We start from the raw sequence: 16,914 nt of genomic DNA on the forward strand, positions 1-16,914 counted from the left end.
CACACGGTGGAATAACTAAGTGTATCATTGGTGTTTTGCAATGGATGACAAATGTTATCAGTATAATCAGTGAAGACTACTCTTATAGGCCTATCTAGTACCTCCATTCTGTGTGAGGACTTGGTCGTCCCATGAAGATGATGTGAAAGGTGTCGAATGGGGAGGACGAAAAATCATGAACGTGGTTCCTTGCAGGCTACACATTTTTAAAAATGTCAGCATTAGCACTCTCAACTTGTTCTAACAGCTACACTACTGCGATAAACAATTGAGCTTCTTCAAGTAATTTAACACCTGCAGTGTTTTTTTTTAACAAGCTAGGCCTAGATGTTTGCATATTGCACATTTGTCCTGTGAGCCAGAACAGACAGATAGAGATGGATGAAATGTTTCCTCACTCAGGGTTTTATATATATATATATATATATATCACCTGATGTTTAAGTGTAACACTTTAGCCCCTCTTCACTTGTGTAAACATGTTATTGCTGTTAAGCTTAGCTCCCCCTCCATTCCACCAAATTGTGATGTTATCTGCCCAGCTATCCATCCAGCATGTCAGCTAGCGTTGCCAGAAACATTCTCTGTCATAGCGTGCGAGAACCCAGGCCCAGAAAGGCCAATTTACACGGCGGGTCTTGTCTTAGCATGCCGCTGAACCCGTTTACCTTCCATCTGCAGTAACCAAATCGATGTGTTTTTGAAGTGTGGCATGCTGCCATGTGATTACTCAATGTAGAGCAATGTAGAGCAACAGGTAGCTCCGACCGTGCAGCAACTTACGTGTGTATACTCTACATGTAAACAACAGCCAAATGTTTTTTTCAAACATAGTTTGGAGTGAATACGGCTAATTTTGTTTCTGCTTCGGTTAATAAGCTTGTTTATCTAGTCAGGGATGTTTAGAGAACGGAGTGTAGCTTTGATAGGGTTTAATGGAATGTAAGTTTGTCAGTTAAATATAGAATTCATTCTTTTTTTACTTCATTTTTTGTTGATTTGACTGAGTTCCAAACTTACGAGGTGAAACACAAAAGTACTTTTTTTACAGGAAGTAGCCTTCTGTACCTACAGCAACATCATATTTTTACAACCATTATATTACTATTCCTGTAGAGCTCCAGTCTAAAGCTCAAGGACAGTTTCCGAAATACCATATTTTCCTTAGATATACAATTGTAACCCAAAGAAACAAAATACGTTACAAAAAGAGTTTAGAAAGGGGAAGGTTTGCTAAGCTATTGAGCCCCGAAGGGACCAACATTTTGCTACATTGTTATGACAACATTGTCACTCTCTTTTCCAGAACTGAATGTGTGGAGACGAAGGAAAGTCCAGATGTGTTCTTCTGCTGCTGTGAAGGAAACATGTGCAACCAAAAGTTATTCTACACCCCCGACAACACACAAGCTGTTCAGAGTAAGTCGTGTGTGTGCGCATGCTTGTGTTCCTGTATGTAGTGACACCATATCAACTGAAAAATATGTTATGCTCAAATCTGACGTCCTTGCCTTTGTCCGGAGCATGACCTTTTGACTTTTGTTACGACATGAAACAAAATAAATAACCCAATATGTTAGTCATCTTTATTCTCTCATGTTACATAACGCTGACGCTCTGCATAACCGCTCTGCATAACCGCTCTGCTTCGTCAAATCTGCTCCATATTCCGGGAAGTGTGCGGCTTGATGTGATGTTCCTAGTTCCAGTGAGTGTGCAGTGAATTCCGGCATGTGCCATGGTGTGTCTGACCGTGTCCTGTGTGGCTTCCTGTGTGTCATTCATCAGGGATTGCTGTGTCTTTAAGATTAAAAGGGGATGATCTGTCCTCCTTATCCCCGTTGAGTTAACGGGCCTCACTGCTAAACATCCTCTTAGCAGGAGGAGGAATGCAGTGACTCAGAGGAGGTGTAGCTAGCTGGGTCTGGGCACACTGACATCAGCTTCCTCCACTGGTGCTGCTCGCTCTGCCAAGCAACAAATCTTCCTGGAACTCAAATCTACATTCTTCCCGTAATTTTTGATAAAAAAAAAAAGATATGTAATAATCTGATGATATCCTCAAAGAATGCAGAATAGAAACATCTAATCAGAAATCTCTTAATGTTCCTTGGTTCTGGAATTTCTTGGTCCTGGCAAAACATGTTTTTTATTACCACATCCTCAGTTGAGTATAAAGAAAAGAGAAATGTTATCAGTGATCAGAAATGCCTTAATGTTGTGGTTGGGTTACTCCTTTTCCTCTTGTGCTATTGTTGCTCAACAATGAACAGAATTGCCCTTTTCAAAATAGTCATATTAATTAATGGGGAAAGTATTTGTGTGTTCTTGCATTGGAGTCAGATAGAGGTTATACAATAGATACACTCACTGGTCATTTTATTAGGTACACCCATCTAGTACCGGGTCGGCCTCCGGAATAGCCTGAATTCTTCGGGGTGTGGCGTTCAATAGTTGCTCAATTGGTATCAAGGGACCTAACATGTGCCAGGAAAACATTCCCCACACCAGTACACCACCGCTACCAGCCTGTACCATTGATACCAGGCTGGATGGGTCCATGGACTCATGCTGCTTACCCCAAATCTTGACTCTGCCATCAGCATGACGCAAAAGGAACCGGACTTTGTTGGAGCAGGCAATGTTTTTCCAATCCTCAATTGTCCAGTGTTGGTAATCACATGCCCACTGGAGCCGCTTCTTCTTGGTTTTAGCTGACAGGAGTGGAACCTGGTGTCTGCTGCAATAGCCCATCTGTGACAAGGATCGAGGAGTTGTGCATTCTGAGATGCCGTTCTGCACACCACTGTTGTACTGTGCCGTTAATTGTCTGTTTGTGGCCCGCCTGTTAGCTTGCACGGTTCATGCCATTCTTCTTCGACCTCTCTCATCAACGAGCTGTTTTCGCCTACCTGACCGCTGCGGACTGGATGTTTTTTGTTTGTCGCTCCATTCTTGGTGAAAAGCCCAGGAGGGTGGCCGCTTGGCAGGTGCGCCGGATCAAGTATTCTGAAATACTGGATACGGCGCGCCTGGCACCGACAATCATACCACACTCAAAGTCGCTTAGGTCACTAATTTTGCCAATTCAAACAGTAACTGAATGCATCAATGCCTGTCTGCCTGCTTTATATAGCAAGCCACGGCCACGTGACTCACTGTCTGTAGTAGCAGTACATTTTTGTGAATGGGGTGGAGTACCTAATAAACTGGCCACTGACTATATATTAAAGCTTTGGGTGGGGAGATGGGCTCTACTACAGTACATTAGGCATGCCTTTCTCCCTCTGCTTATTCAACTAAACATGTACGTATTTGCAGCAGTGACTAACTAGATGTGGAATTCCCTGGATATTTGGAATGAAAAACTCGGTCGGTGCCTTACTATCGTATCGAGCATAAGGCTCTGCACATGCTCACAGCTGCTTTTTTTAACCTAGCAACAGGGCCTATCTGGGGATCAACCATGCAGGAGTGGATAGAAAGAGGGAGAGAACGGGAGAGAGCTTGACCTTCTGACCAGAGCGGCTCCATGCCTGAGTGGCGTGTACAGTGTGGTGATCCTATTGCCCTGGGGGCGAGGTGGGGGCGTGGAGAGCAGGGAGCACGCAGCAGGCAAGAGGAGACATGTTGGAGAGTGGGGGGGGGGGGGGGGTTGGGTCTGATGTATTTTTCAGCTCAAAGAGGCTAATCCGGGTTCTTATCCCACTTGCAGCTAAAGTGGAGCACTGGGCAGAGAGCTGGGAGAGGGGGAGGGGAGCGATTGGTATAGAGGGGGAGGGGCATGGCAAGGGGGGGTTGTGGCAGGCAGGCAACAGCAGTATCACAAACAGTGCCCCCTCTTTAACCACGCAATGTTACTACCTATTGCCAGTTCAGCTGAGGTCCCCCACATAGAGCAGTAACGATACACACATACACACACTGGATGTCACGCTGGCAGGCGAGGGAAGGGGTATCCACCGCAGCGGTGAAACGAGTCCGTGTTGAGATTACAGGTCTCTCTTTCATGAAGCCCTGTAAAGGGACTGTGCCAGGATGGGTGCCTGCGAACCAAACAGGCTTTAGACAGATACACTAACTCACTCAATCACCAAGCCTGTGGCCCCACAGTTTACAGGGCTACTAGATTAAAGCGAGTTTTTACTGAATCGTTAGGGATCAAATCATCTGACTTCAGAGTACTGTCTCTGTGTTCAGGTTTCGTGTGTGTGTGTGTGTTCGTTTAACTATTCTTGTGAATACCAGAAGTCCTCACAAGGATAATTCGGACAAGTGGGGACATTTTGCCGGTCCCCACGAGGATAAATGCTATTTTAGGCTTAGGTTTACAATTAGGGTTAGAATTAAGGTTAGGGGTTACGGTTAGGAGTAAGGGTTAGGTATAGTTTTAGGGGTTTGCGGTTAGGTTTGCGGTTAGGGAAAATAGGATTTTGGCTGGGAATCAATTATTTGGTCCCCACAAGGATAGCAATACAAAACTGTGTGTGTGTGTGTGTGTGTGTGTGTGTGTGTGTGTGTGTGTGTGTGTGTGTGTGTGTGTGTGTGTGTGTGTGTGTGTGTGTGTGTGTGTGTGTGTGTGTGTGTGTGTGTGTGTGTGTGTGTGTGTGTGTGTGTGTTAGAGCTGGGCGATATGGACAAAACCCATATCACGATAAATTGACTGAATTATCACAATGAAACGTTAAGTTTATAACGATGTACACCAAAGTTATTTTTTTTATTACATTACCCTTTAAACTACTACTATTACTTTTAATGTTGTAACTATCAATTGTCACATTATCAAGCACCCATATTAGCAAATGTATTTAATTTCAAACTTCGCATTTCTCTAGTAGGTCCACGATAAATGGTCAGTTTGGTCGGTTTATCATCCCAGCTCGTGTGTGTGTGTGTGTGTGTGTGTGTGTGTGTGTGTGTGTGTGTGTGTGTGTGTGTGTGTGTGTGTGTGTGTGTGTGTGTGTGTGTGTGTGTGTGTGTGTGTGTGTGTGTGTGTGTGTGTGTGTGTGTGTGTGTGTGTTTTCGTGCGCGCATGTGTGTGTGACTGAGAGCGAGATATCCTCTTGATTTAACCGTCACACCCATTGACACTAAGCCCGGATAGATTTGGCTGATTCCCAGCCCCAGAGAGACCCAGCTAGAAATGCATTTTATAAAAATGACATCAGACAGCTAGAGTTGAGCCCATATCAGCCCTACATTATGAACACAGAGACCGCAACACATAACCCATTTAGTTTTTCACATTCTTGGCAAAGTTATTAACAAAATACTCTTTCAGCACTCCTTGATTTTGAGTACATCCTACAATAGTCCTTTTGTCCAGGCATAATCTAGATTGATCTAATTTTACTCTCTCTGTCTTTCTTTCACTCTCTTTCCCACTCCCTCCCTCGCTCTCCCCTTCCCTCCATAGCAACGTCGAACCCGGTTACTCCGAAGCCTCCTCTCTTCACCACCCTGATGTACTCGTTGGTGCCCATCATAGGCATCACTGCAATCATCCTCTTCTCCTTCTGGATGTACCGCAATCACAAATTGGCATACCCGCCAGTCCTGGTGCCCACACAGGTAAGAAAACACACAGCACTAATGTACAAAACCCTCCTTAGTTGCAAAAACAGTTGTAGCTAGCTATGCAATGACTATTTAATAGACTAGCTACTGTATATCACTGAGGGTTGTTCTCATTTGAGTTCGCCTGTAGCTAGCATTTGATCTATGTTGGCTGGATGGCGGAAGCAAGGTATTCCAAGTGTCCACAGATATGGCACTGTAGACGCAACACCTCTGTTTTGACTGTGGCCCGCTTTGTTGATAAACTTTTTCTCCATCATGACTAAAGTCTGTGAGAGCAGTACTATGACTTTCAAATCACCTGTATGACAGAGATCAGTTGCTATGAGTTGTATTTGTACTTGAGCTTGTGCTGTTGGTAGCCTGAGAGTCTGTATTTGGCAGCTGTAGAGGAGACAGCGCTCATGTTCTCTTTTTTTCCCCCCTCCATCCCTTTTTTGGAACATTTTCTGAGAAATTACACCTTTTCGGGAAATGTAGTTCCCTTGCTTTGATGGGACAGAGCGTTTACGTAATCTATCTGCCATTGACACACACACACACACACACACACACACACACACACACACACACACACACACACACACACACACACACACACACACACACACACACACACACACACACACACACACACACACACACACACACGAATGCTCACAAAGTAGCATGTGAAATCTCCATGAAAGCCTGGCTGTGCCAAAGCTAAGGCTCCGGATACTTGGCAGTTTGGCAGAAATGTTAGTACATGACGCTGTCAGGTTTTGGCCAAGACTGTTCGGGTTTTGGTCACTAGATGTCCCCATTGCACCTTTTTTGTACCTTTTGTTTTTCTTGCTCTAATTATTGTTTGCACCTGTAGGTCATTCCCTTGTTAGTATTTAAACCCTGTGTGTTCCTCAGTTCCTTGCTCAGTGTTTGTAAGTTAGCACCCAGCCCCAGCCCAAGCCTTGTTTTATATAGATATTTCTCTTGTTGGATTTTCCAGAGGTTCTCTGGTTTAGTTCTTGTGTATTATTTGAGTAGTCTTTTGAGGTTTGTTTTTCCCTGCTGTTTTTTACCACTTTGTGGAGTTTCTTTTGTATTTTGGAGGATTTCCACTTTGTGCCTCTTGGCTTTATTTTTGGACATTGTGGATTTAGTTTCTTTGCCTGAAGATTTTGTTCTTTAATTAAACCACCATCTCTTGTACTGCTGTGTCTGCCTCATCTTCTGGGTTCTGACGATTATTAGTGACTGTTTCTCGCACCGGGTCCTGACAGACGCACTCAAAGAAGTGAATTCTAATAACATAAGTCTATTATAACGTCTTCCATTGTCTCAACTAGCATCCAAAATCAGTGAACACAATGATTTCTGAAAAAAGGATGATGCTCTTTCTTTACAGTATAGTAGTACCTCTACCTTCTTGGGTGTGATAGGGATGCATAAAAGTATGGACACCTTTCACACATGGTCAGTTGTTTGGCATCAAGCCAGTGAAGCCATTCATGTAGGCCACTGTATTCTGCTCATGTTGGAGTTAGTGGGAGCTGTGAAGTGGATGTGAGAAACCATGCTGTTTTTTTATGTTCCGCTATCATCTTTATTTACCCAGCAGTGTTGTGGCTGGCTGTGTTCGATGTGTCCTTTCAGATTTTACTGAGGCTGTGCCACAGCTGCAACAGCAACAGGCTCAAGTTAAAGGACAACTCTGCCACTTTTAACATGTGGGTTGTTATTATGAAGTATTTAGTGATGTCCTGCACAGTTTTAGTGTAATTTTATGTTTTCATGACTGTTTAGTGATTAGCAAAACAGGAAATTGCTTCTCTGTTACGTTTTCAAGTAGGAGCTGACTAATACAAGAAGTTATGGACAGCCATTTTCAGTGATCTATGTAACCTGTCTGCAGTTTTCTGATCATACTGGAACTCCCTGCTATATGTTGCTCTGGTTGTCTGTCTAATAACATCTGGAAATATTTTTAAATAGACGGTCAAGAACCTATAGAATGATACTCTACATATACTAAAGTATGTGGACACCCCTTCGAATTAGTGGATTCGGCTATTTCAGCCACACCTGTTGCTGACAGGTGTATAAAAATCGAGCACACCGCCATGCAATCTCCATAGACAAACATTGGCAGTACAAGGGCCTTGCTGAAGAGCTCTGTGAGACTTTCAACGTGGCACCGTCATAGGATGTCAATTTCTGCCCTGCTCAAGCTGCCCCGATCAACTGAAAGTGTTGTTATTGTGAAGTGGAAACGTCTAGGAGCAACAACGACTCAGCAGCGAAGTGGTAGGCCACACAAGTTCACAGAATGAGACTGGTGAGTGTTGAAGCGCGTAGTGCATACAAATCGTGTGTCCTCGGTTGCCACACTCACTACTGAGGTCCAAACTGCCTCTGGAGGCAACGTCAGCACAAGAACTGTTCGTCGGGAGCTTCATGAAATGGGTTTCCATGGCCGAGCAGCCTAAGATCACCATGCGCAATGCCAAGCGTCGGCTGGAGTGGTTTAAAGCTCACCGCCATTGGACTCTGAAGCAGTGGAAACTCGTTCGCTGGAGTAATGAATCACGCTTCACTATCTGGCAGGCCGACGGACAAATCTGGGTTTGGCGGATGCCAGGAGAACGCTACCTGCCCCAATGCATAGTGCCCACTGTAAAGTTTGGGGAAGGTCATTTCCTGTTTAAGCATGACAATTCCCCCATGCACAAGCGAGGTCCATGCAGAAATGGTTTGTCGAGATCAATGTCGAAGAACTTTACTGGCCTGCACAGAGCCCAGTGAACACAAGGATGACGCTCTTTCTTTACAGTATAGTACCATACCAATCGCCCAACATCAGCACCTGACCTCACTAATGCTCGTGACTGAATGGAAGCAAGTCCCCGCAGCAATGTTCCAACATCTAGTGGAAAGCCTTTCCAGAAGAGTGAAGGCTGTTATAGCAGCAAAAGGGGGACCAACTCCATATTAATGCTCATGATTTTGGAATTAAATGTTTGACAAGCAGGTGTCCACATACTTTGGGTCATGTAGTGTATTTATAGTCAGCCTATTCCAATATTTTTCTGATGTTCAAGACTCAAACTCCCATGATTCCATTCTACAAAACTACTCCCATAATCACCGACTGAAGTTGCAGCTCCAGCAACCATTGTGCCCTTTCCAAATTTGTTCTAATTGAATTACTTGTAAACGTCATACTTTTTATTAGTTCCAATACGCCTCCAGTGTTGGATGGTAGCTTGGTCACTGAGGCTGTATTTGTCTGTTATCGTAGAAAACACTTTAGCTACTTAGCTAGCTAGCTTTGATGCACTCCAGAGTGGTGCAGTGGTCTTAGGCACTGCATCTCAGTGCTAGAGGCGTCATTACAGACCCTGGTTCGATTCCAGGCTGTATCACAACCGGCCGTGATAGGGCAGCACACAATTGGCCCAGCGTCGTCTGGGTTAGGGTTTGGCCGTCATTGTAAACAAGAATTTGTTCTTACCTGACTTGCCTAGTTAAATAAATTAAATAAAAAAGCACCAAATATACAGGCTGGGAGATACTAGGATTCTGTAATGATTTGCCTGTAAAAGTCATAATAAATGTTGTGTTTTTTAACAGGCCTACATGTTGTTTAAGACAGCCACTAAGATTAAACTGTTATTTTGGATGGAGCAGTCAGGCTAGCTTGCATTCTAACTAGTTGAAGTAACTCTGTGTTATGGTTAGCGTAGCTAGCTAGTCAGAATCTACATGCAATTATTTTTTGTGTATTGCAGTTTTTTGGTGACAATGACATTATAATATATTTTCAACCCAAAAGTAATGTGAAATGTACTTATAACTTATGATATAAGCAATATATTTAGACTAAGCTTTCTTCTGGGCTTGATAGCCAGCTAGCTAAGTGGCTGACTAAGCTGAGCATTGCTTCATAGGTGACAAAATGCACGCTGGGAATTGTAGTATGCTGTAGACGAGGGCAGTACAGAAGCTTCAAAATTACAAAACCTAGGAATATGCAGTATGACTAACAAAAATTATAAAACATCAAAATGTGCATTAAATAGTAATGCATATAAAGTATACTAACAGCATAATAAATGGTTATAAAGTGGCAGAATTGTCCTTCACAGTTATGCCTATTTCCGTAAGTTCAGAGGTCACATTGACCCCTTCTGAGGCTCCTGGGCTGAGGGGCCCTCAACCTCTCTTTACAATGAGCCCGACTTCTCTGACAATGGATCATCAGGGCTGCTTTTAGAACCAATGTCCAATCCACTTCATGGGTTTTTATAATAGTCAGAAGACACAGATGGACATGCTGTACATGAGATACTGACTATCTTGGTACGAGTGTACAGTGTATCTGTTAGTGCAATTCTGATAGAAGAAAGGCTGGTTAGGCCTCCCTATGATGTGTGGTTCTTTCTCAGTATGGCCTGGCCGTTCTATGCAAGTACAGTACCTGATAATCATTGGGGTTTAAAGTGTGTGTGTGTGGTCCTCGCCCACTCATCATCACCCGCACCACAGCACAGAACACTGAGTACAGGAAAGCGTTCGCTCGTTCGGAGAGGAGAGGGGGAGGGTTCGATTAATAATGCATGCCCTCACTCTCTTTTTTTCCTCCCTCACTCTCTCCCTCTGCCCGCTCGCTCGCACTCTCTTCATCTCCCCCCCCCCCCCCCCCGGTTATAAAAAGGCTTGCTGCACGCAGGTCAATGAGACATGCCTGAATTTGATCAATAACAAGCCATGTTTTCGTTAATGCTGGCTTCCCACACCCATACTGCAGCTCTCTCGCTCTGCTGTTATCTACTGGACCATCTACAGCAAGCAGGAGTCATATATATATATATAGCTGCACATGAAGTGCTTTTCATGCCAGCGAGGCATTCTTCCCAAACAAGTTGAGCTATGCATTTACACTATGCATGCTGGTCCATTACCATATATCACATCGATTGCACAGCAGCGACAAAGGAGATCCACGGTAAAGATTAACACTAAATCTCTGGATTGCGTGCACTAGCGACTAGCTCAATGCTCACACACACAGTCTTGTTTAACTAACCCTGCGGGGACACAATTTATAACCATTCTAAATTCTATTTTCCCTATCCCTAACCCAAACCTCAAAACCATTCCTTAACCCTAAACCTAACTCTAACTCTAACCCTAAAACTAACCATAACTCCTGTTGTGTCTGGACTATCATTAAATGTGAAGACTTTATATTATAAAATCAATTCTCTAGGTTTAATTATTACGTGATTAAACTAATCATGTATACATTAACTAGGAAGTCGGGGCACCACGGGAAAATATTTAGCATTAGAGTTATAATTTCCCGAAATATAATTCTTCAGATATTTTAATATCTTATCAATTAGTCTTCCATTAACTTCTTTGGGCTGCAAGCCCGAAGCCGGGCACAATATGACAACAGCCACTTCAAGTGCAGGGCGCGAAATTCAAAATATATTTTTTAGAAATATTTAACTTTCACACATTAACAAGTCCAATACAGCAAATGAAAGATAAACATCTTGTGAATCCAGCCAACATGTCCGATTTTTAAAATGTTTTACAGCGAAAACACCACGTATATTTATGTTAGCTCACCACCAAATACAAAAAAGGACAGACATTTTTCACAGCACAGGTAGCATGCACAAAACCAACCTAACAAACCAAGAACCAACCAAACTAACCAAGAAACAACTTCATCAGATGACAGTCTTATAACATGTTATACAATAAATCTATGTTTTGTTCGAAAAATGTGCATATTTGAGGTATAAATCAGTTTTACATTGCAGCTACCATCACAGCTACCGTCACAAATAGCACCGAAGCAGCCAGAGTAATTACAGACACCAACGTGAAATACCTAAATACTCATCATAAAACATTTCTGAAAAATACATGGTGTACAGCAAATGAAACACAAGCATCTTGTGAATCCAGCCAATATTTCCGATTTCTTAAGTGTTTTACAGCGAAAACACAATATAGCATTATATTAGCTTACCACAATAGCCAGAAACACAAGCCATTTACCAGCAGCAAAAGTTAGCGATCGTAACAAACCAGCAAAAGATATATAATTTTTGACTAACCTTGATAAGCTTCATCAGATGACAGTCCTATAACATCAGGTTATACATACACTTATGTTTTGTTCGAAAATGTGCATATTTAGAGCTGAAATCAGTGGTTATACATTGTGCTAACGTAGCATCTTTTTCCCAGAATGTCCGGATATTTTTATGACACTCAACTATTCTGACCAAATAACTATTCATAAACGTTACTAAAAAATACATGTTGTATAGGAAATGATAGATACACTAGTTCTTAATGCAATCGCCGTGTTAGAATTCTAAAAATAACTTCATTACGACATCCAGCTTAGTTATAGCGAGAGAGTGCCCAAAATCTGGGCGCAAACTAATAGTACACATGTTCGACAGATATATGAAATAGCATCATAAAATGGGTCCTACTTTTGATGATCTTCCATCAGAATGTTGTACAAGGGGTCCTTTGTCGGGAACAATCGTTGTTTGGTTTTAGAATGTCCTCTTCTCCAGTCAATTAGCACGGAAAGCGAGTGAGGGCATGCATTATTAATCGAACCCTCCCCCTCTAGCAAAGTGGCGCGAAGCTCTCCTTCGTGAACAAACGCAGACAAAGTAACACGCCTAACGTCCCGAAAAAAATTCAATAATCTAATAAAACTATATTGAAAAAACATACTTTACGATGATATTGTCACATTTATCAAATAAAATCAAAGCCGGAGATATTAGTCGTCTATAACGACAGCTTTTCAGAAGGCTGCCTGTTGACATCTAGTGGAAGGCGTATGAAGTGCATGTATACTAATACATATCAAGCACATTTATAGGCAGGCCCTAGAACAGAGCATCGATTTCAGATGTTCCACTTCCTGTCAGGAAGTTTGCTGCAAGATGAGTTCTGTTTTACTCACAGATATAATTCAAACGGTTTTAGAAACTAGAGAGTGTTTTCTATCCAATAGTAATAATAATATGCATATTGTACGAGCAAGAATTGAGTACGAGGCCGTTTGAAATGGGCACCTTTTATCCAGGCTACTCAATACTGCCCCTGCAGCCCAAACAGGTTAATGATTATTAATTGCCTCATCAGTTCTCATTACTGAAAGTCGCAAACCCTTGGATATCTGCACGAACCCTAGTTAAAATCATGAATCAAAGATATACAAATCGGCTTAATTATTTATTTACTAACTAACTAACTAAATAATCACACAGAATTACATAACAAACAAACAGTATATATTGGTTACTAACAATGATAGAAAAGACCCTAGTGGGCTAAGCCGATATGACGGCTTGGTAGACAAAGGAAAGGGGTGGGGACTGAGAAAGAGTGGGAAAAACAAGATCGATTCACTACACACAGTGGATAATTATAATAATTGAAATGCTAATCCTTTGCACATGAACGGCCGCTCATTCCAGAATAATTGCAATGTATATATTTACGCCCGTATGCCGTTGTTGTCTCTCCGTTGAAAACACTCAATCGTCCTGTAGAGTTCATCAGAGTCTCTGGTTAACTTTCTCAGAAGTCACAATGTCTTTCGTGGTTGTAGGTGGTTAGAATGGATTCTTCAGAGTACCATTTGGAATTGTTATCATAGAATAGATGCTTCGGCGGTTGTCGGTATTCTCGTTCTAGACTTCTAGCTGCAGACTAGTAATTATACGTCTAAGATTTGCTCTTATTCTGTAGTGATCGATAGTCTCAGAGTTTAACCGTTTTCAGCCGTGTAGCCAAAACTACAGCTGTATGGTCTCTGTGGCCTATAGAATTGTAGCCATTCCAACGTGGGGACTCCTGTCCCGGCGTTCTCTGACTTGTCCTTTGGTAGAGTTGTAGTTTAAACCATTTCACACACCAACGTCACCCGGCATGTTTTGGTCTGGTGTGAAATTAGTCAGGAGTGGGTTTTATACACTTCAGAGAAAAGGGTGGTCCATGATGCCGACTCTATGTCTATGCTCACGTGGGTGTGGTTACTGACTTGGTATGAAAACCCATATTTTCTCATTTAGAAGGTTTACATCTTTTCACAAATAGTTTCATGTTTATTCACATACGTTTCACAATATTTAGATGTAAACCTGACAGCTGGGAAATGTATCATTTAAGAGATACAGTTGTGTGTTTCCCGTCCTTCATGAGATCACCAAATGAAACACACTCGTCATGACTGTCCCTTAAGTGTCCAATGACCACTCCCACATTCTCAAAAAGTAGAAATATTGTTTAATTCCCCCATTTTGGTGATTAGGAGTTTTGAACTAAGAGAAGCTCTTTGTTCTGGTAGACTCACCCTCAATACTGCATGGCAGTTTCTACCAGGTATTTATGACCAGTAGTAAAGTCATAAAACTGTGGAGAGAGAGAGAGGGGGGGCCTATGATCCTCCCCCCAGGGCAAGTCATGACACTCCTAAACCTAATTCTAACACAAATTATACCCCCTAGAAAATAACATTTGACCTTGTGGGACTAACAAAATGTTCCCAGTTGATCACATTTTTGTTTGTTTACTATTCTTGTGGGGTCACACGCACACTGATTGGTCACTCCTCTGGTTTGCTGTTTGGCCAGGGCTCACCCTCCTCAACCTATATTTCCCGGAGTGCAATGTGATCCGAGAGGAAAAGAGCGGGATAAGAGAGGAGAGGAATGCTTGTTCATTATTCATCAGCCTTCTAAAGGCACCCTCTGAGTAAGCATGTCCTTCAGCGGAGAGGGAGAGGAGAGAGGGCGCAAGGGCTTTTAACCCTACTTAATGTCCTTCCAACACTTGCTTTCTCTCCACTACCAAGGTCTCACTGAAGTGACAGACAGACAAATCAAGCAGAGTGCACCTGTCTTGTTGTATTTCGCTTACTGCCACCTGGGTCCTTTTAAGTCCTTGGTCAGCTTTATTTCACATTGCTTGGAATTTTATTTTATACTCTTATTTATACTCTAGTCTTGACTCTCTGACATTCTCATGGGCTTTATGTCTTGTGCAGGCTCTTACGTGCTTGCACACACATACACATGCATCACTTGCTCGCTCACTTACACACTTACTGAGTCACACACACTCACTCAAATTAATTTACATGCTACAGGAGCATTTAGGTGCAGCAGTGCTACCAGGGATGTGTGTTTGTGCACATTTGCGTGCGCATGCTCGTGTGCTTGTGAGAACAGTGTGTGCTCGCTTGGCGGTGTGTCAGGGGAGGGAAGGGACCAGAAGCGTAATCACACTCTCTAACAGCCATTGCGAATTCTGGGGGAATTGTTGGCAGCCACTGAAATGCTTACCGTCAACTTGTCATTTTTATAGCATCCTGGGGCTGAACACTGTAATATGCACACATAGCTGGGCTTGAAAACCTGGAGTTAGCAGTAGCCTCTCTCCTCACACACACGCTAAACATAGTACCATTGTGACACACACCATTAGTATGTAGCCGTGAGTACTGTCACTCACTCACTTCACCCCTATTGCCTTAGCCGTGAGTACTGTCACTCACTCACTTCACCCCTATTGCCTTAGCCGTGAGTACTGTCACTCACTCACTTCACCCCTATTGCCTTAGCCGTGAGTACTGTCACTCACTCACTTCACCCCTATTGCCTTAGCCGTGAGTACTGTCACTCACTCACTTCACCCCTATTGCCTTAGCCGTGAGTACTGTCACTCACTCACTTCACCCCTATTGCCTTAGCCGTGAGTACTGTCACTCACTCACTTCACCCCTATTGCCTTAGCCGTGAGTACTGTCACTCACTCACTTCACCCCTATTGCCTTAGCCGTGAGTACTGTCACTCACTCACTTCACCCCTATTGCCTTAGCCGTGAGTACTGTCACTCACTCACTTCACCCCTATTGCCTTAGCCGTGAGTACTGTCACTCACTCACTTCACCCCTATTGCCTTAGCCGTGAGTACTGTCACTCACTCACTTCACCCCTATTGCCTTAGCCGTGAGTACTGTCACTCACTCACTTCACCCCTATTGCCTTAGCCATGAGTACTGTCACTCACTCACTTCACCCCTATTGCCTTAGCCGTGAGTACTGTCACTCACCCACTTCACCCCTATTGCCTTTAGCCAGTTGTGTGTGAATGGTGTAGGAATGAATTGGCTGGCGCTTCAATATGATGGTTTTGTAACGGGGTGTAAAGTAAAGAGAAATAGAAAGCTTTCTCAGGCAGACAGGCGGCCTAATGGACTCTCAGACGCTGTCGTGACTTGAAAACTTGGCTGCAGGTGAGCAGCGGAACTCACGGTTGACTGGTTACTCATTCCAGATGTTGCTTTGTAAAAATGGCCCACTCTTGTTGTTCGCCTCCACAGCTTCCAGTGAACTGAATTGAGGTCAGTTGAAAGCATGGTTGACTCCCAGGACAAACCTTGGTGTCCCTGATCCTAGGTCAGGTCATAACAAGGAGAGGAGTGATGTTATATCCTCGGTCCATAGGTCATCAGCTCAATTATCATTTATTTTGCCACTCTCTGTGCTTACAATGCTTCCATGTCTCTCATGCTGGAAATTTTGTTTTCTTTCCTTAACTAGCACGCCTTTCATATTATGATAGAGGTAAGAGAAGTCTCTCTCATTCAGCAATTGGGTACAATCTGTTCACTGAAGACTGTTTATTGGTTGGATTTGTTTTTGCATCTCTTATGAATATGATTTATCATATCCCTCAAGCCTGAGCCTGCCACCTCCTCAAATACACTATTCATTTCTATTTCAGTTGTAACGGTGCACTGTATTTTACTTTTGTGATGCTCCTTAATGGTGTTTTATAGTGCACGGATACATGTTAAATCCACTGTCCTGCTTGGGATTCTGCAGCAGAGTCTAAGTGCATGGACCGATGCCTCAGTGGTTGGAACGCAAGAGACCGAGCATGCTATGAATGCAGCCAAAGAACGTGATGGTGAAATGATCGATATGGTGGCTTATATCAATGTGGGGTGGAAGGGAGGGGTGGAAGAATGGTGGCTAAGAACACAGACAAAGGCTTCTTAAATATAAGGCTTTTAAGAAGCCTTCTTATAGGCTTCTTAAATATAAAATAACCAAATAACCATTTTGAACAGAAGCAAACCACCACCTGCTGGTTTACTTTATAACTAAGTCAGTACAAGGATAACCATTCTCAATATCTTGTAAACAACAGTATTGATTCGCCTGTTGAAGACAAAAGAATGACTCATAAAGATGATAAATGTTAGGCCTCTCCGCCCTGTCCTAGCCTACAGG

At 43.0% G+C, this 16,914-nt stretch overlaps 1 protein-coding gene across 2 annotated transcripts in view; it reads left to right on the forward strand.

Moving 5' to 3' along the window:
- Positions 1-16,914, forward strand: part of LOC120058299 (activin receptor type-2A-like) — a 45,756-nt gene that overhangs the window by 19,262 nt on the left and 9,580 nt on the right. For both annotated transcript variants that reach the window (XM_039006854.1, XM_039006855.1), the window contains exons 3-4: positions 1,307-1,419; positions 5,420-5,574. In XM_039006854.1, coding sequence (XP_038862782.1) covers positions 1,307-1,419; positions 5,420-5,574 — 268 coding nt within the window. The remainder of the gene's footprint in view (positions 1-1,306; positions 1,420-5,419; positions 5,575-16,914) is intronic.

This window comes from Salvelinus namaycush, chromosome 13 (assembly GCF_016432855.1).
Source record: "Salvelinus namaycush isolate Seneca chromosome 13, SaNama_1.0, whole genome shotgun sequence".
Classification (NCBI taxonomy): domain Eukaryota; kingdom Metazoa; phylum Chordata; class Actinopteri; order Salmoniformes; family Salmonidae; genus Salvelinus; species Salvelinus namaycush.